The 20,637-nt window shown below is 38.8% G+C and overlaps 2 protein-coding genes across 3 annotated transcripts in view; both read right to left on the bottom strand.

Moving 5' to 3' along the window:
• The window catches only part of TTC33 (tetratricopeptide repeat domain 33), a 64,093-nt gene extending 60,220 nt beyond the window's left edge, over positions 1-3,873 (bottom strand). For both annotated transcript variants that reach the window (XR_010067356.1, XM_063295717.1), the window contains exons 1-2: positions 3,794-3,873; positions 1,511-1,740 (exon numbers count right to left, since the gene is read on the bottom strand). Coding sequence is in view for 1 of the 2 variants with exons in the window: in XM_063295717.1 (XP_063151787.1) it covers positions 1,511-1,731 (221 nt within the window). In the remaining variant the exon portion in view is untranslated. The remainder of the gene's footprint in view (positions 1-1,510; positions 1,741-3,793) is intronic.
• Positions 3,874-6,519: 2,646 nt separating this feature from the next.
• Positions 6,520-20,637, bottom strand: part of PRKAA1 (protein kinase AMP-activated catalytic subunit alpha 1) — a 39,589-nt gene continuing 25,471 nt past the window's right edge. Inside the window, exons 5-10 of the mRNA XM_063293164.1 lie at positions 19,160-19,304; positions 16,775-16,862; positions 14,774-14,998; positions 12,789-13,272; positions 12,297-12,423; positions 6,520-11,300 (exon numbers count right to left, since the gene is read on the bottom strand). Of these exons, the coding sequence (XP_063149234.1) occupies positions 11,056-11,300; positions 12,297-12,423; positions 12,789-13,272; positions 14,774-14,998; positions 16,775-16,862; positions 19,160-19,304 (1,314 nt within the window). The 3' untranslated portion in view covers positions 6,520-11,055. The remainder of the gene's footprint in view (positions 11,301-12,296; positions 12,424-12,788; positions 13,273-14,773; positions 14,999-16,774; positions 16,863-19,159; positions 19,305-20,637) is intronic.

Below are 20,637 nucleotides of genomic sequence, written 5' to 3'. Positions count from 1 at the left end.
CTGATTATGGTAACAAAAGAAAGGAACATCTATAGTTCTCAACATGTAGTGAAACAAGTCCCACCACTGGAACAAGGCCAGTGGTACAGTAAGCTAGGAGTAGTAAAAAAGCAGTATCTTGATCATCTGAGGTTTTCCATTTCTATAACAGAAGGACATCATTAAACAGGTACATCAATTTAGGCAATATTAATTTCTAACTTTATGCACACCATGTAAACACCAAAACCTTTTGCAAGCTACATGAGACTATGTAATATGACCCAAGAATGTACCACTATTTGTTTATTCAGTGGCAGAAAAATGGGAGGGGGGTTTAGCTTAATAGCAGTTGCTATTGATTGATTGGTAATCAAGAACCTATTAGGAAGTTGTGCATAACTTCCAAATGTTCTCAGAACTATTTCATCTAAATCTACCAATACCATAATTTTGTTTTACTGTACAAGGAAAGCTCTGATCACCACATCTCAAAAAGGAAAATGTACCCTTGGAAAGGTGCTGAAATTATTGGGGTCCAGAACATTTCCCTTTGTGGCACAGTTACAATGGGTGATTGATTGATTGATTAAATTTCTATGCTGCTATTTTGTAAAGGAGCAAAGATAGGGGGAGGGACAAAATAGGGGTTTATAAAATTATGTACAATGCAAGGAAGGTGGATATGGAAATTTTCTTTCTATTCTAGAATACTAGGCATCATCCAAAGACCCTGAATGGTGCAAAGGTTAGAACAGACAAAAGGAAGCATTTCTTCCCACAAAGCCTAGTTAAATGATAGAACTGCTGAAACCAAATGGCCACCAGAATAGATACGTGTCACAGGTGATTCACTATCTGGAATCTCATTGAAAGGATATAAACCTGCCCCCAAATCTTGACAAACTATTGCTGCAGCCGATTACTGTTGACAATCCAGGACTGGAAAGGCCAGTAGTCAACCTATTTCCCTTTTACTTTCAGAACCAACCATGAATCAAGCTACTTTTACTCTGACCTGATCAGTTACAGTTAGTAGCATAATCTGGTACAAAATATGGTTAACATTCAGATTGGTGAAGACATAATACTCACCAAAGTTACTACTGAAACTGCATATGGGTAGTTAACAGAGAAAGGAGAAAAGTGATTGTTTCCTAATTACAATTAAATGATTAGAATAGCTAAAACTTCACTCAGTCTTAGCAAGCTGACATTTTTAAGCCCATGCAAATTCGATACTCTATAGAAGACATTGGCTAACTTCACACTCACACTAAGTCATAACAGGATTTCTCTGGTTTTGGGTTAGTGAGTTGTATGAACCCTATTACTGTGATATGTAAACCATGTTTTATGATGAAACTGTTATGTGTGAATCCACCCATTGTGGATTACTTAATTAATTTACAACATCAATACATTTGCACACATTAATATCAACAGTGCTTTAAATATAACAAGGGGTAACATAAGCAACTATCTAATATGGAACAGGACATACACATCTAGAGAGAAAAAAAATCCATACCTTCCATTTTCAGCTAAAATGGCACCTTCATCCTTCAGACGTTTACTCTGGGCTACGCAGTCTTCCAGGAGAAGCCCCTTCTTCCTTTTGGCTTCATGAAGCCCATCAGCTTCAGTATTATCAACCAGACCCTGCTCATCAGCAGCTTGAGCTTCAAATTGCTGAGATGTTACCTTAGATACCTTCTCACCAATCTTCCTCTTCCATCCAAAGGAAGCCATTCCAGAAAACTGAAAAGAATGCACATTCAACTATTTGCATAATTTTGATCTATATGTAACGTATCAATTTACATAAGTAATCTATATTATATAAGTAATTCTAACCCAGATAACAATTCCATCTGCTCAAAAAGTCTAATTTCTGCTAACAAATTCTGCTTAAAATTTATGAATTTGGTATCTACAGGTGTTCAAATGAAATGAAGGCAAAATCACAAGCTTAGTTTATGTATCACACTAAACCATAATGTAGTAACTTTAGTTTGCACTTTAGTGTGATGGTGAATGCAGCTATTCTGATTTATAAATCTTGTTTTAAGGCTTAGTATGATATATGAACCAAGCCTTCTTCACAGAGTGAGGCACTTTATCACATTTTCAATGAGGCAGCCATATTAATTTGTTAACAAAAACAAGGATTGTTGTAACATCTTTTGGAATAACGTGTTCTATTTCTGTGGACCATCAGATGCATGAAAATGCACTATCTATCTAGCTACAGACACACATACAGTTGAAGGGCAAGGACTGTAAACACATGAGAGATTGTTTTTCTGTTCAATAACAGAGAGTTTGGAATAGTAAAGTAAAAGCTATAATAACCTTTGGAGATAATTCAGAAATGGTATTGGATACAGGAGCATAAATATAGCACTTGTCTGAAACTCTTTAAAGCAAGCATGTCTTTTCCCAGGATCACACGGCTGCACTTAGCTCCTGGAAGGTGACCCCCCCCACCAAAAAATCTTTTTGCTTTAAGGCATTCTATACAAATGTTACAGTCATGCCCCTGTGTGTTCCAAAGCATCTTTCAGGAATCAAATTTCAAGTTCTGCACAGCCCTACTGCATAGTATATTGTTGCAGATAAACAGCTGCATGTAGTAAACATACATAATAAACTATATAACAGACACACAAACTAGATTTTTACTTGGATGCCAACTGTGTCCACACATCAGAATTGTCATTCCCAACTTCTGTTGGCTTGTCCACCAAATGTTTTGTCATTTATCAGTAACATCCCACTACATTCTACACTGATGAAAGAGTTTACAGAAGAAAAATTAAATCAGAAATCCATCATAATTAGAAGTGGCAATATTCAAAAACAACTGGGTAAAAAGACTTCAAACCATACCAGCTCCCTTATCTTTTTCTTGGGTGGAATTACAAAAAAAAAACAGGAGAGGCAGATTGCAGTGCAAAACAGAAAGTCTGCATTATAATCTGGAAACTATTTTATAAATAACTACTTCTAATAAAATTAGTATTATTGTCCAATCCCTCTGCTTACAATCTCCTTCTGATCTTACTGCTTACTATTACACTCCTGCGTGGGTGGACAAACATTCCTCTCACACACACTGCGTCTAAAAAAATAGACTGCTGTCTGCAAAAGGCTTAAATCAGTGTTTCTCAACCTTGGTAACTTCAATATGTGTGGACTTCAACTCCCAGAATTCCCCAGCCAGCATGCAGAATGCTGGTTCAGGAATCCTGGGAGTTGAAGTCCACACATCTTAAAGTTGCAAAGGTTGAGAAACACTGGCTTAAATCGTGACTAATGCTTAGCCTTTAAGTTCACAGACGTTTACAATACTATTATTTTCAGAATACCTTTCAGACAAAGGCTAAGCTTAAGGATGTGTCAGCTCCTTATTCAGACAATCAAGATCCAAGGGCCAATTCCAGCATTCCCACCCTTCAGTTCCCTAAATTTCCAAGCACCTGAAGAGCTATTAATCTGAAATAACATCTTCCCCTACAGGATTAACATCAGGCAGGAGCTTTGACATAGCTGCAACAACGATAAGTATTTTGTCACCCTTGATCTACAACTCCCAGAAAGCCGCCCGGTGGGGCTTATGGGAGTTGTAGTTCCTAAGGTCTTGGGAATACAAGGCAGCCATCAACGGGCTAGGGCTGTTTTCCAGGTTGTCCCAATCCACCCCTTATATAATGAAGATATAAAAGGAGGAAATGAATTTGTTTTCTGTGAAAAATTTGGGAGAGATGCTAGAAGGGGGAGAGTCCAGTGGAAGGAAAGGTGACATGATTACCTGAAAGCCCCCCTCTCCAGCGGCGTCTCCCCAGCGCCGTCGCTTGTAAGCTAACCACTACCAACCGGAAGCGACAATCCCTGAAATGGCGACGCTCTGAGCAATGCCATAAACTCTATGCTCAGCTTCCGCTGCAATTGAAGGTCCGCTCTAGCCTCCAGGGTGAAACGTAGCGGAAGGTGGGGGCGCCTTTAAAGGAAAGATACTGTTCTGTGTACCGACCATGAGACTTTTAATTGTCACCGGATAGGGAAATCTCGTGTTTTTCTAACATCTCGTTATCCTTACAAAATTGACAGCGGAGGAGCGTTGAGGAGCCCCAGGCAAAAAAAAAAGGCCATTCCTAAGCAAGCCGGGTCCTGCGATTGGGCCCCAGGGCATACTGGGTGTTGTGTGATATGTGATCACGTGACCCGCTCGGACCGCTACTATTGGCTAGCGTCAGAACTTCGACCTTCCCACTTGCTGCGCAGCACGTGCTCTGACTTTAATTCCCATGCTGAGTTAAGATGGTGTTCGCCCAATCCTCAGATTGGAAGGAAACGATATGAAATTTGCAACCCCCTTTGCCAATCCACATCCTTCCTCTGTTGTCCATATTTCGTGTCTCCAACAGTGATTATGTGCAAGCAAAGCAAATGGTCAATTCCTCCGGTTTTGCTGCCCCCTCTCTTCTTCAAGTAACTAGCGGGGAGGTGGGGGATATCTATCAAAGGGTTGTGGCAAGAAATGGGACAAGTCTGAGGACAGGAATCCCTAGACTTGTGTTTCTCAACCTTGGCCACTGTAAGACCTGTGGACTTCAACTGCCAGAATTCCCTAGCTAGCATGGCTGGCTGGGGAATTCTGGGAGTTGAAGTCCACACATCTTACTGTTGCCAAGATTGAGAAACACTGCCCTAAACACTGTTCCCTGCCCCTCCTTCCCCACCCTTCCTATAACAACTCAGTTTAAAAAACTTGGAATCATGAAGGGAAATGAGTCACAAGCAGCACTGGAAGGTTTATTTCACCTCCCCAAACCCATCTTTATTTACACAACTTCCAGATGCCGTCTGTGTGTTTGGTCCCATTCATCATTTCACCATTGTGCTACTTCAGCTTGCAATGAACTGGTAAAGGCCACAAAGCATTTACAAAACTTTTTTTGTGCTGATGTTGCAATTCTGATAGACCACCAGCAGAGCTTAGATCACAGCCAAGGCTGACCAGGAACCAGAGGGGAGTGGATGTGCCTGCATCAGCTTGAAATTGCCAAGTGCTCCTCTGATCCCACCCACTACCAGTCACTTGACTTCGCTTCCAACATAAGGGACAGCCAAGGTTATCTTTTACGCAGCTTGAGGTTCTTGAATACCGCCAGCTTAAATGTGTGTGTGAAGCTACTTTAACTTCAGTATACAGTCATGTAAAGAAGTTTTTGATGCTTTGCCATTCCTCAAAAATGAACCCTGAAGTTCAGACTCAGGTGAGCTATAAACCCCTGCACTACTCACTTAATAGCAAAAATAAAGTCTCCTTAAAGCAAGCTTGGTTCCTGGTGATTTCTTGGACAGATTTGGGTAATTTTCCCCACAGCAATAATGAGATGGTTTGTCATTGCTTTCCTCTCCTATGCATTTCTGACCTCCAGTCAAAACCATAGCTGTAGGATTTGGGGGTGATCTCCCATGCAGGTACTAATTGAATCCTAACCTGGATCAGCCACCACCAGCTAGGTGGTGCCATCTTTGGGGGACATTTAGGAATCTCCCCCCCACCCCACAAAAAAATCAGTAATGAAGCTAGTTTGTTTCCCTCCAATCATTTCCCACCATGTCAGGATCGAGTTGGCTACAGACAAAGGAGTAGTAGTCCTAGACATCTAGAAGACACCACTTTGGGGGAGGATATTGCAGATCACATGCCCCACATACAAAGGAGCTGGGTTCACACTTGTTAAGTCATGGTTTAACAATTTTGCTGACTTAACCGCAATAGGCCGGATTCATACATCATGCAACGCCATAAAAAAAACCACATTTTGATCAGCCAATGGTTTGTGAGGAAAATTCAGGCATTTAAATGTATAGCATAAACTGGCTTCCACCTATAGATTATACTACTTTGTGGTTGGCAGCAAGTATAAGGGATGATTTAGAAGTCTTCCATTTCCAAAGACTTGATGTACTACTAAGTCCTTCATAGCAATGTCCGTGGCCAATCAATCACCGCCTTTGCCTGCATAAAGTGACAATTGCAATCCTCTTCAGAGAATTTTACACCAAAGAGGAGACTTCAGGTGCTCTGTCCACAGCAGAGAACAGCTGCCAATCAGAGAAAATTATATTGGGCTTGGTCAGGAATAGGCCACCTAGTCTGTTCCCTTCCAGATATCTCATGCTACAATACCCATAAACTACTGGGGCTGATGGGAGTAACAGCAGAATACCAGGCTCCCTAGCCTTGGACTAGGAGGACTGACATGAAGGTATCTTGAAAGCACTGTTATCCTTTGCTGTCCTGGGCCCGAGATCTATGGCTCTTCAGTTGCTGCTGAACTATCACTTCCAACAACATCTGGAGTGTTGTTGGGAGTGATAGTTATATGCAGCCCTAGGTTAGCCCAACTAACCTAGGGCTGCATATATTTCTCCCACTATTCTAAACCTCTATCAATGTTGAGAAAGTCCCCAACAATTAATAAGAATTGACAGAGGAATTAAGGAAGCTGAGAAACTGTACCATGAAATTTTAAGTAGATTTACTTGCATACAGTTTAATGTTTGTTAAAAGTAACAGGTCATATACAGCTATCACAAGCAATTTCATTCAATATTGCCCCCCCCCAACAAAACAGAGAGAGAGAGAGAGAGAATGCAATAAAAGTAGGCACATACTGTTTTTGAGAGATGGTGATCTTCCATTTCTTAAGCAATACAATGGTAAAAATCAATTGGCAAAATTATCTCAAACCTTCTACTGATTGAAAACTTAAAAATAACATGTAAAAGTCAGCCTTTGGAAAGATTGCACTACGAAGATGGGATTTTTACTTTTTACCGTGTTAAGTTACATTGCACAAGTTTTCCACTTCCTCCCCACCCAGACAATCAATTATGAAGTGTTTGGAATAAAAACAGATAATCTGAAGGGCTTTTCCACTGGAAGGAGCCCAAAGAAATAATATTTGAATATGCTACTTGGCTAAGCTGTACACTTCTGTTATTTTTCATTTTTAAAACAAATTCCTTTTCTTCACAGTTCCCATCACAGTCAGTTCTGCAAAGCAGCTCTTATTTTGTGGTCAAGTGCCCTGACCTCCTGTATCACTAAGAAGGGCCAGCAATAAGCCTCCACTACAGAACCACACAAGGCCTGAGTAAAAGGGGGAAAAAAAGTAATTTCAATATCAATATTTTACTCTAAGTCTAAAAATTATTACAAAACATTTATTTATTGATTCATTTTTTCTGCCTGAATACACGCAAGATACCCTTCTGCCCAAGTTAACAAAAAAAAGTAAAAAGGGGACATTTAAATGGCTTTTAAAGAAAATTACAGTGTTGTGTATTTAAGAATAGGCAGCTGTATCTTTCTGCTATGCACTTTGGCCCTTATATTCCAAAGATGAAGTTAAGGCCTGATAGCTTGACACCCCACCCCCAAAAACTCAACAAAACTTATATACATTAAAATTTTTAAGAATTAAAAGTTTTATACATGACATTTTTTGATGCAGACACTGGATATAAAATCAAGCCGATGAGACTAGCAGATATCTTCTGTTCATTTCAGTTGGATCTGAGCAGGAAACACACCACAGCTACAGTCCTTGTGCAGACATATTTAAAAACAAGGACCCCTGAAGTCAATGCAATTTTACTTCAGGTGGGACTTACGTTTAGATAAATAAGCAGGGCAGAGTAAGGCTGTACAATCTGTTGAAACAGAGAAACACATCACTTACAGCCACTTATTGTTGGGTGTTTGTTCAAATTTAAGATTGTGGCTTACCAAAAACATTTTGAGCTATGAAGAAAAAAAATGTGCATTTATGCCATTTGCCAAGTCCAGCATTAACAATTCCAAATTAAGACACCGTAAGTAAAAAATAAATCACAGTAATTGTATAAATGCAGCAGAGCAAGATGTAACAAGTACTTCTATTTACTTGTCGTAAATAAAACAACAAGTAAATTAAGAGTAGGACTGCTACCTGGTCCGCAAGACAACCTTTTCTCTTACTGAATCACAGCAATAGCTCCTTTTAACCTCCCGCCCCTTTCCTTCCCACACACAACTCTCTTGTGGAGTACATGTTCATGACTGCAAGTCAAGTTCAGTTATAAAACCACTGCTTACGTTCTGGGAAGTAATAAGATATGAAACTGCAACATAAGACCACTTTAAGCGTTCACCTCTAAAAGGCCAGCGTGTGGCAAAAGTCCATGGCTATAGATTTACAGGTCCCCTGACCATAGCACAAAATGTTGAAGTCCAACTTCTATCTAATTAACACACCAGAACAGTGCCACTCCTGAATTCACACATATACAGACGGAACCAGTCTTCTTCGGTGCATCTTGAGTTGCTGGTACTTCCTCACTAGATACACATGGTTATATTCAAACCCCAGCATCACTTTCTCAGCGGTTCTTAATTCTTTGCTGGCACAATCCAGTTGGGAACCTCAGCTGCAGATTCTCACTAAATAAAAGATGAAGCCATTCTCACTAAATAAAAGATGATGGCATCTCCCTGATAATGGCTGATGAAGGTGAAGCCATTCTCCCTAAATAAAAGATGGTGGCATCTCCCTGATAATGGCTGGTCTAGTTTTCATTATCCCTACTTAGGACTGAGGTTAGAGGCTGATGATAATTGATATCATACTGCAAAACATTCCAAAGGCACCACATTAAGCAAGAGAGATTAAAAGATCTGTTTTCTGGCATCTGCACATCTTATAAGAAGGCTCACACACTGCTTTATCATTGTTTGCTTAACCATGGTTTGTTGACTAAGCCACAGTTGGCTGGGTATACATATCATAAGCCATGTCTGCTGAATCATGGTCTGTTAAATAAGCTACAACTAGCATAGTTTTATGCTGTAACAGCTGGGTTTGCACAACATGCTAAGCCAAATAGAAGATATTATGCCATAGCATGCTATATGAACCTAACCATATGTCCCATTAATACATAATCACGTATTAATGGCTTTGTTTTTGTTAACCATATGCATACCAAATTAAGGATTTGCCTGGATTTTGAAATTTTCACTCAGTGCATTTGCATTGCCCATGACTAAAGTGCTGCATCTGTACCAAGAAAATCCGCGGCTAGGGCAATTTCAGTTTTTAAGATGAAAACTGACTGCTGCCTTATTGTCCTCACTGTGGGCTTGTTGGCAAGAAATGATATGCCAGAATTCCTCTTTTTTCCACCTCATTAGCACAACTGATAAAGAAACTAGGAGCCATTTAGCCAGTAAGTCACATGAACTGAGGGTCTCGACTTATAACTGAAAGATAAACCCTCCTTTAATTTGGGCAAATAAATAAAATTCCTAGTTCTGACAATAAAATTACGGGGAAAAAAAGAACATCTTGGTTTGTTATAGCAGTTGTGGGAGCAAAGAGGAACAGACAGGACAGCAAAGTACAACTCATAAAGGAAACACAATTATCCAAGAATCTGGTTTATCATCTCATTTGAACAAGGGCTTATACATTTGGAATATTAACTGGAATGCCAAAAAAAATCAGTGCTAATTATGGTTATGTCTGCACTGAAAAAGAATTCCTGAAATATGATACAGTATTTCCATTTAAACATCATTCTCTAATTTTAATTTAGTTCAGCTGATGCCTTCTGTAGCTTAAGTTTATCTAATAAAAAACCCAATATTTCTGGGGTGGAGAGGGGGAGATTCTCTCCAGCAGACTTTCAATAAGCTACCAGAATCAAACTGCATTTGTGGCAGCTGACTCATTTCTGACCTAACCAGTTACGTTTTATACATATCAAAGCAAAACCAAAGCTACTTCATCTTCCAATACTTTTAGAAATCTTAATTCAGTATATAAAAGCAGTGTAAAAAACGTGATTATGCAACACAGGCAAAATCCAAATCACTCTTACTAGAAGAGTTATCTGCCAGAGATCTGTATGAAAACAGGAGCCACTGAAATCTCAGGGCAGGGCATGATTCCAAGAACTGGGTACACCAGTCTGGGCTATCCTATCAGCCACGGAACCACTGGGTTTAGCTTCAGGCACAGAATCCATATCCTGTCATAGCTGCAAAAAACTGTTTCCTGGCTCCCAACATGGGTCAGGAAACCTGCACAGTTGCAGTCTGGACAAGCATTTAACATTCTCACAGATCAGTTGTGCTGTAGTGGGGGAAAAAGCCTCATCTCTCATGAATCCTTTTAAGGTCCATCTGCTTAGATTCATGGAAGGAGGTTGTGCACATGCATTATAAATTCTGATTGCCTTCCAAGGCTGGAACAATAAAACACCACTCCCCTCGCCATTTACAAAGTGCTTCTGAAATTTGTGACATGCAGCAGAGGTTGGAGAAAACCAACGCTACATATTTTTAGACCCTGCCTTTTTCTTCACTGAATTAAACTGAACATTATTATATTTGGCATTATCATTTTCAGGACTAAGCCTGAATTGGTAAAAGGAGGGTACCATTTTTTGTCTTTTCCACTCAAGTGCACCACTGGCTATTGAAAACTTGGGGTAAGTGCCAGGTGCTTGAAGTGCTGTTTGACAGGGGAAACACTTCTGTTGACAGAACAGAATACAAAGACAGTTTCCAAAAGTCACCTTTTGATCTTGTGAGCACTTGTACTGTAAAAGGAATAAATAATCAGCATATAAAGGTCAAATTCCATGAAGCCCTAATGGTACACAATGAAAAACATATTGTTCTTGTACCTGCACATCATACCAGTGGACTATCTAATCATAATTTGCTTCATTAAAGATAGCCTTCCCTGACCTGGAAGCCTCCAGATGTGCCCTCCCTAATCTTCAGACAGAATGGCCAACACATCTGGAGGACGTCTAGTTTGGGAAGGATGCAGTATGAGGTGTAGACTGCTTCTAAATGCAAGTTCAATTCCTGTGCAAATTGCAATGTGGCTAGTCTTCTCAGTGCCAAAGTTAACTGTAACTTGATTATAATTGGAAGCATTTCACTATGATTTTTTTTCTTTTTCGGCATGCTTATTGCTGTAAAAAAAAAGCCAATCTTATAAATCATTGTGCAAGTATTTTAATAAGATTTGCACACATCTCAAAAAATTCTATTGTGTGGCTCCCTGATCTTGGGGTCACTTCAGTTGTAGAAGAGTCAAGTGAAGAGGTCACTGAAGAGGTAAGAGACGCGTCAGATGGTTTTCCTTGAACATCAGTGTCCGAATCCTTCTGACCAGATCTATAATTAGTCACAGAGCCTGACCTCTGGGGAGTGGTAGTCCCCGATTTTCCTTCAATAATTTCATCTAAGGCAAGGAAAGAGAAGAATTGAAAGGCATACAAGAATAGGACAATTTGAGAATTAGGTAAGCAAGCCAAAATGATGTGGATTATCATATTATGGTTACCAGGTTCTATGTATCCAGAATGAACATTCTACCATTATTATTATTATCATTAAAATTTACTAGAAAAGCTTTGCTAAGTTCAATAAAAACTAATCTATTTCAAAGCCAATCAATTAGGAACCAGGTTGCACTTATGTTTGCCATTCCACTGATTCTGAGTATCTAGTATTCCATTTATTCTGAATATCCATTCCATGAATATTCCATTCATTCTGAATCAAGAAGTATATATGGTAACTAAAACCAAATCTTTGTTGAGCTATGACTAAAAGCCTTTGAGACTTATTCTCCACAAAAAAGCTATTATATATATCACCATATATGCGGATAGTGAATCCTGTTTAGATTTGCCTTAAGGTAGCATTTCTGAACTTGATGGCTTCTAGATGCATTTGGATTATAGTTCTCAGAATCCCTATTGGTTTGGCTTCAGGAATTCTGGGGATGTAGACTTCATACATCTCAAGATGATCAAACTGGAGAAAACTCATTTGGAGTTTTTCTTTTTGACTTTTGCCTGCAATAACTTTCACTGGATGTGTTCACAGTTCACCCTGATCTTAACTTGACATTAAGGATGGATGAAAGATTTTCCCATGGGATGCCTTGCAGCAGTTTCTGACAATCCTATCTTTGCTGACCACTAAGGCAAATATTGCTGCTGGTTTTGCAGATATTGGATGGGTGGATGGATGAAGTAACATGGGATCCCAACTACTTTCTATTTTTTATAGATTTTAACTTCTGCGATTAATTTTAAGTCCACAGTGGCATGATCCAGACCAGCACCACCATAAGCACCACAGAAAGGAGACAGTTAATCCTTCCTCCTCCATTATAAATGCTGATATATTCAACATAAGAGGCTGCCTGCAAAAAACCAACTTCACATACCATCAATGCTACGGAAGTCCAGTAGATAAGTCCTACTATCCACCTGGTATAATTGCAGGCTCATTTTGGAATACGTGCCTGTTACTGGATTCTTTCTCCGAACACGCAAGTAATATGGATTTACAACCTAGGAAACAAAGTAGAAAGTTCACAAGGAACATCAGAACAATTACTACATTTATGTCCTAACAGTCAGGAACCACGCTGAGACAACGAATAAGTCTCTAGTGTTTCATTACTGCTACATTAGACAGAAAATCCTAACAAACTGAAGAAGCGTGGGAAAAACCCAGACCTATAAACCCCAAAAGTCAAGACGGATCTGATCTGTTTCTTTGAATGGCTGCTTAACTCCTCAGTACTACGCATGCATTTCCCCCCCTGGATAGGGGCCCCCTCCTGCTCACCATCAGTACTCATGACAATTTATTTTCATTATCCCTATTTGAAATCACCATTTGTATGGCAGGGAGACAACTTAAGCAATCTCACCTTCCACTCATAATCCAACTGCCTGATTGCTCGACAAACTTCAGCCATTATGTCATTTGGCCGACTCTGACTCCGAATCCCCAAATGCCATTTAGCTCTTCTGACCCCCTGATGTTTGGACTTTTGTGGATTTAGCTCATCAAGTGTATGGCGTGACCGGGGTACTTCGGCGACTAAAAATGGCACTCTTTCAGGGTGAGGTCGGGAAAAATGGTCATCAAGGAAGGAATCTGGTGGGCTTGTAGCTAAGTAGAAGTCCTTTGCTTCATTCATTATTCTTCTGTTATCTATAATGAGGTGATAGGCGACCGCTAAAGGATCCTGATGATTGCGATTATACAAGCAGCTTAGCACTTCCTCCTCTGTGCATTCAAACTTATCACAGACTTCTTTTAAGGCTTCATCATCAATCATAGTTGAACTGTAAGAAGGATCTTCAGGAAAGAGGTACTTGGGGAGGTCTTGTTTAAACCATTCGTGTTCCCTAGATGCAAAGCAAGAACCATTTTAAAAGCTAGCTATTCAACCATTTTGCCATATTTTACTAACAAAGTATGGCAAAATACACAGAAAGTATGCTAAAAATGTTTCCCCTGCCAACCCACAGATGGATTTCATTGGACTTGAAAATAAAGTCAGGCCAGGTGCTGTAGTAATAATACACCAGACTCAGACATCCTATTTTAAGCTATTTTTTTTTCTGTTGTCTTTTGCAAACCTGAAGATCTTAGCTTCAGATTTCTCACTGATACGAAATAAATCTTCGTAATAATTAAACAGGCAGTTGGAAAAAGTCACAGTACTACACTTACAATGAGATTTTAGACTTTTCTTTAATTTCTACAGTGTGAACATTCCATATGAACGTTATTTGCAAAAATATTCAAATCATAATTAAACACAATGTAAAATTAGTTTAAAAATCAACAAGAGTTTAAAATATTAATGTCTTTTAAAAGCCAAAGAGATTTCCTGCAAGTACTACTTTTAAAGTATGATTTCACAAAGATGTCAAAAAAATAAAATGAAATTGGAAATGCAATATAAAATAACAATATACTTTTTATATTGGTATATTAAGTGCCTTTTTAAAAAGATCCATACATTTGGAATGTGCTTGTTTACAATATAAGTTGATTTGGGCTGACCCCAAAACAGAGTGGTTATAAGCCCAAAAGACACGCATACTGAGTAGGAATAATGAGAATTGTAGGCTGACTGCATCAGGGGAGAGATAACCAGTTTGTGCAGGGGGAAGAAAATTCTTCTGGGTTGCGGCCTGGAACTCAGTTTCCTGACTTGCTAGTCAGCTGCAAAAGACCTTCTAGTAATGTGGTGACATCCCTGTAAGAAGCAGGGCTAAAAAACCTTCACTCAATTTTTGAAATGGAAGGGGCAATTGAAATTTGGAATAGGAGTACTTTGTCTCACAGAAACCTCAAGTGCCAATCCCCACCTAAACTGCTCCTCCAGAAACTTCAAAACTGAGTGAAAATTAGGTTGTCAAATTTTCAAACATTTTTACCACCAAAGTTTGACCATGTGATTCTGTGATCTTCTCTAGGGGCTACAAGTGAGATGCCACATGGTTTGAGCATTGACCAAACACACTGGGTTTGGTGAATTCCATAATACAAAATTTCCCAGTTCAGATCTTGACTTAATTTCACGTATCATAATTTAAACTAAGACCAATGTGGTTCAATTCATATGCAAAGACATTTTGCACTTAATTCAAATAAAGAAACAGATATTTTGGAAAGACAGCAAACACTTTCATAAGCAATGCTAATCTTTATGCAACCTAAAACGAACATGGCTTCAGAGTATAGTTGGGCTCAGTTTTGATCCAACTCAGCCTAATCACAAAATGGCTTGGCATGATACCACAACCAAGTCAACATCAAGCCAGTGATTGAGTAAAATAGGTATATAGTTTTAGAACTATAATTGTATCCATGACTGAACCAGAAGCTGTGAGATACCTTATATCTTTCACTGTCGCTCTCTTCATAGGATCCACCTGTAGCATGTGTTTCAGAAGACTAATTACTGCTGAATTTAAGTACTGAGGTGTATAAAAGATACCATCGCATATCTTCTTAAAAAGTGTTGGCACATGATCATCATCAAAGGGAAGGGTTCCACATAACAAAGCATAGAGAATAACACCACTGCTCCAGATATCTACTTCTGGTCCTGCGTATAACCTGTAAAATGGAGGTAATAATTTTTTTCCAAGTAAAAAATACAATATAAGCTATTGTTACACTAGATTATCAACCTTTTAGCAATGTTTGTGAAGGACTGCACAAGCACTAGTATTCATATAGTTAACCCCTGATGTTTAACATAAAATGGAACAAAACTGGTGAAATGAGCTGAGTTCTATAGCCAGAAAGACCAGGGTCCTGATTTGGTTTGGGCAAATATCTATGGACTCTTTTGCAATCCAACACTGTCCACAATCAGCAGCATGACACAGCACCTCCCCTTCTCTGAGCAGCCTCCTTCCTAACTAATTATGGTTAATCTATGGTTAGTCAGTGTGTCCAAAGCAAGAGGACCAAGTCCTTAAGTTTCAACAAAATAGTTAAATACAAGCATGATTACTCTAGCCCTCATCAGCATTATATAATGACTAACTTATGGTAAGAATAAAAGGAAATTTAAGATAAGGATAAGATGGAATCATCTCCCTCACATGGACATGATGCCATGCAAAATTTCATGCCGACTCCTGACTTTCTTAGCTGCAGTTAGAGCATAGGTCATATTACATCATAGAACTGTTGTGAGGATAAAAACAAAATATGCCCATGACTCCTTGAAAGAAGAGTATAGTTCAAATGCAATCTGTCAAATTATATATTCAGCAATATACAATAACAGAATTGCATTGGGTATAGAATAACCTGAAAGCGCTTAAAGCATGTTTTAGTCGAACACTAAGCATCTACGGTCTTTTATCAAATAGCACTTAAAAATTAAGATGCCACAAACAAGCCCTTCCAATCTAGAAAATGTGTTTCTGACAAAGATATATCCTGCTATAACTATTTTAAGCCAGAAGGGGAAAACCAGTCTTGGGGCCTGGTCAAAGGGCATGTATTCTCTTTTCCAACTTCAAACAAAAGAATGTTTTCTGGCTTCTTCTAAGGCCAGAAACTTGTATCTAAAAACATTTAAAATTAATACTGGCAAAAACATATCTTTGAACTTAGACAAGTCAGAAATTCTTTTGCACATCATGCCCTCTTCTGCCTCCTAGACCCTTTCAAAAGCTACTGGCACATTGTGATTTTCCATGACAGAGAAACTGTTAAATATACAGAGAACAATCATATTAACTGTATTAAATTATTATTAAAATGGAAGTTTAATTAAATGAAGAGAGTCCAAAACAGACTGGCCCTCCATTCAAAAGTTGCCCTCAGCCCATAAAATCCTGGGCATTGGTGGTTTAGCATAATGTGCACATATCACAGCAACCCTTGGCTTCTAGGACCCTTCCCCTCTCCTCCTCCTCACCAGATGAGTTTAGAAGCTTTAAATTTGTATTTTTATTGAACCACAGCTTGCCACATTGTCCTGAGTCAGAATCATAGTTAAGAATTATAGTTAATAAATGTTTGAACAACCCAAATTCAAATACTATAATTTGGCTTGTTTGAAACAAACATCAAGCTAAAAACAAATCCTAAAATTCTGGAAGTCCTTCTGGCACGCAGGAGGAGGAGAATAAAAAGGAGATATATGTGAATTTGTTGCATGTTATGTGAAGCCATGGTTTGATATGACATGGGATCACAATCATTGTCTTGTGCACAACAACATTAAGATAAAATCAAAAGAAGCCATCAAAGCCAGGAATTTCAAATTTCCAAACCTGGAAGTTTCTCAATCTACCTTGCAGCTTTAACATTGAAGAGCAGGGCTTTGATTTTGAGAATACATATATACATTTATCCAAGAAGAGAAACTACCTTCCTGAAATTACTTCTGGAGCAGCATAGTTAGGAGAACCACAGCTCGTTCTTAAAAATTCTCCATCTGACATCATATTTGAGAGGCCTGAAAATGCACAAGAGTTCAAATGAAGATCCACACAAAAGGCCAACAGATATTTAACCTTCTCCCAGTGAGAACAGATCATATCTGATTCAATGAGAGCTGCACTGGCAGGAACAAAATCAGAAACACACATGTAATGTTTTTAAAAATGGTTCTCTAAGTAGAAATGAATACTTCAAGACCACTATAAAATGCGACAAGAAAATGAGTTTTGAAAGAGACAAAATGCCCCCGAATATCAAGTTTATTCTAAGCAACTAATATGCAAAGGCCTGGTGAGAAAAGATGCAAAGAGAATATTTCATTACTGCTTTAAAAAAAAAACAAATCATACACATCATATTGACAACTTTAGCGACAACTAAAAAGTTTCCTTCAAACCAGGTCTGACTCCTGGTGAATTTGTGATTACACTCATGTAATTTTCTTGGCAACAATAAGGAAATGATTCACTATGTCATTCTAGAATGTTTGTTCAGCTTACAGACCTGTAATTTCCTGGAGGTCTGTCATCCAAGTACAAACCAGGCCAAACTCTGCTTAAATTCTCAAGAACAATCAAGGTTTGCTAGGTGCTGCTATCTAACAGCACCTAAAATAAGGTAAGCTAACAGTAGACTTTAAATCTTACAAGCAGGAAATTGTGCTTAGTGGAGCTTTCATAATGCAAAAGTTACGTATAGCCACACAGAATCATGCAGTTGAGATGGTTGGCAGAGAGAGGGAGAGGGAGAAGATCCTCGCTCAACCTGATGCTTCTCAAATATGTTGAGCTTCAAATCTTATAATCTCAATGCAAAAAAGGACCATAGAATTTGAAGTCCAATTTATCTGCAGGGCACCAGATGCATTTGATATTTGTAACTTATGGCCATTTCTGAAAACAAGGAGAAGAATGGGAATAGTGAGGCTTTCATAGAATGGTGGATATTTTCTAGTGAGAATTAAAGTAATTTGGCCAGGCATGAATATAATGGCAGAGTCACAGCCTCATCCAAATGCTTCATATTGTAGAAGAATTTAGTGAGATCAAATGTGGATAAAAAATGCTCTGAGGACTAACAGAAGTGTAGCAAAATATGGCCATGGCAGAAGAGTTTATTTCAGCAATCAACTGAGCAGCAATAATTTAATAAATACACAATCTCAACTGTATTTGAGCACTATTCCCTGCAATAATTGATGGGATGGGGATGTGCATGCCCCTTTCTGATTCAAGCACATGCCCCAGGTGCTACTCAGTCTCTAAGCCTGTTTTTGACCCCCTGAATAAATAGCTTAGTTAGACAATAGGGACAGGAAATAGTGCCACATTTTCCCCCATCAAAAAAATCAAATGTGGTAGCATGTAACTCTACCAAACCAAAGTAAAATATTATTCTTAAAACCAACTAAGAGAGTTAAGTAGAGCCACCTTACCTGAGTTACAAAATCCAGATATCCATTAGATGGCAGCAAATAGAAATAGACAAGTCTAACTCTCTGGTCCTATCTAATGGTCATCCATCTATCTGCAGGCTAGATATAATAGCCTAATTTACAGAAGAATAGTGCAATGCTGATGTGTCCTTAGTGCTACTGCCAGCAAATAAGATAAGAACAAAATCAATATCAGTTGCCTTTGCTACCACTGATCCTCCGTTGCCTTACCAATCCAATGGGCACTGACGACCACCGAATGTACACAAATAAATGGAAGACGCTGCAGTGTTTGATGACATTTGCTAGAATAGGTTGCATTTTTTTCTTTAAATGCAATAGGTAAGTATTATCTAGGTCAGGGTTCCTCAACCAGGGTTTCCTAGGAGATCACGCTTTATTTAAAAAATTATTTCAAATTCGGGCAACTTCACATTAAAGAGGTAAGTTTTATTCTTTATTTTTAGTTTAAGAACACTGTTAACGCATATATACAGGCCTACCCATGAAACAAATATAATAATTGTGTAACTTCTGGCCTATACTTGAGCCTGAATGTGCAGGGGTTCCCCGAGGCCTGAAAAAATATTTCAAGGGTTCCTCCAGGATAAAGAGGTTGAGAAAGGCTGATCTAGATACAGGAACAATTTGTCACAGTAGTAGAAATAAAGTGAGCATATATACAGGTTAAAAAACTGAACTTAAAACCAAGAATAGCAGCCACATTGAACCACAGAATTCCTAAATAGGCACAGAAATATTCAATACCAGAAATAAAAGATCTCTCTGTGCAGTTATGGAATTCAACACAGGTCTTTGAATCTTAACACTCATCAGACAAGCAAATTATAAAGATACACAGTTTAAGCAGAACCTACCAAAATCAGCAATCTTGGCATTCATGTGTGCATCAAGCAGTACATTTTCAGGCTTCAAATCTCTATGGACCACCATGTGCCTATGACAATAATCCACTCCAGAAAGAATTTGCTGGAACAGGCGTCTACTCTCCTTTTCATCAAGCTGATTATTGGGGTGGAGGTGGGACAAAAAAAAGTACATTTTTTAAAACACATACACACCACAAACCATTTCAGCATTTCCAGTATTTTAGTGGCAAAGGAGAGTGTTTTGCAGCATAACAGGAATGTCCAACAGGACCCTTTTGAAGAAAGTGTGTGTGGAAGAAAGGAGTAAGAGAAAGAGTAAGTAAAATTAGGCAAGAGCAGGGAAAGGAAAAAGGGCTTCTGAGTTCAGCAGCATTCACAAGGGGAGTTAAAAAAAAAGTCAAGATGATGGCCACAGCAGTGATTGCAGCACCACCCCCTTTTTATAAGCACTGCTCATATAACACATGTAAAAAGCAGGCAGGGCTTCCACCACATAGTTGTGACCGCAATCTTGACTTTTTTGACTACCACTCTGTGGATGCTCATCTGAGTTAATAGCTGAGACTCCATCAATAAAGTATGCAGGATTGGGGCGGGGGTTGGAGGGGATTACTAAATCGCCATCAAGAAAACGTGTGACACTCACTTCGTTGAAAAAGAGTATGTAAACTGGTTTAAAAATCAACATTAAAAACCCGACTGAGTAAGATTCTATGGAAACCATAATGTTATGGTAATCTGGGAACATATTATTTCCCTATTAAAAATTAATGCAATGTTACATTCATAGAAATATTAATCATTCAGTTAATAACACTGAAGAAATCCAGCAGTTCTCTTTCATTCTGGAATTTCAGCATATGCCAACTCACCCCACTGCCCAAAATCCCAAAGTTTTGTTTTCCAACCTTTTCAATGCAAGTTAAATTAAAATATTTAAGCTTCTCATCACTAACTACTGGTTCTCTAGCAGAGCTTCATCAACTCATAAAGCAAGTTGGTCCTGCATGCCTCAACCCCCATATCAAATGTAGCTTTACATCAGCAATGGAGGCAGGTATTGAGAGCTCCCCTGGTGATGAAGCAGAGCTCAAAGAAGCCCACTTGAGTTCACAGGAAGCTGTCTTCCATTAGGCTACTGTCCAGACTGTAGTCTGACTAACAAAGGCCATCTGGGTGTCACTTGCTAGCTCGGATTCCTTGGGATTAACTGAAAAACATATTTTGCTGGAAAGCTAGGAGACTGAAGATCTTTCTGAAACCCTGAGAGTACAAGCTGGACTGCAATCTAAACAAATGCTTCACAGCTCAGTTTCTTACTAGGGTATAATTATCCACACATCATACATTATTCTCAGTTTGAAGAAAAGCAAAAAGCTGCAGCCCAGCTACGTGGCTGATCAGCACTAGGAATAAAACATCCACCATCCTCATTTCTGTGACATTGCTGATTTTATGCTCACTTC

This window comes from Candoia aspera, chromosome 2, assembly GCF_035149785.1.
Source record: "Candoia aspera isolate rCanAsp1 chromosome 2, rCanAsp1.hap2, whole genome shotgun sequence".
In the NCBI taxonomy this organism is placed as follows: domain Eukaryota; kingdom Metazoa; phylum Chordata; class Lepidosauria; order Squamata; family Boidae; genus Candoia; species Candoia aspera.
The sequence above is the reverse complement of the archived record's forward strand: the minus strand, read 5'-3'. Positions and strand labels throughout refer to the sequence as shown.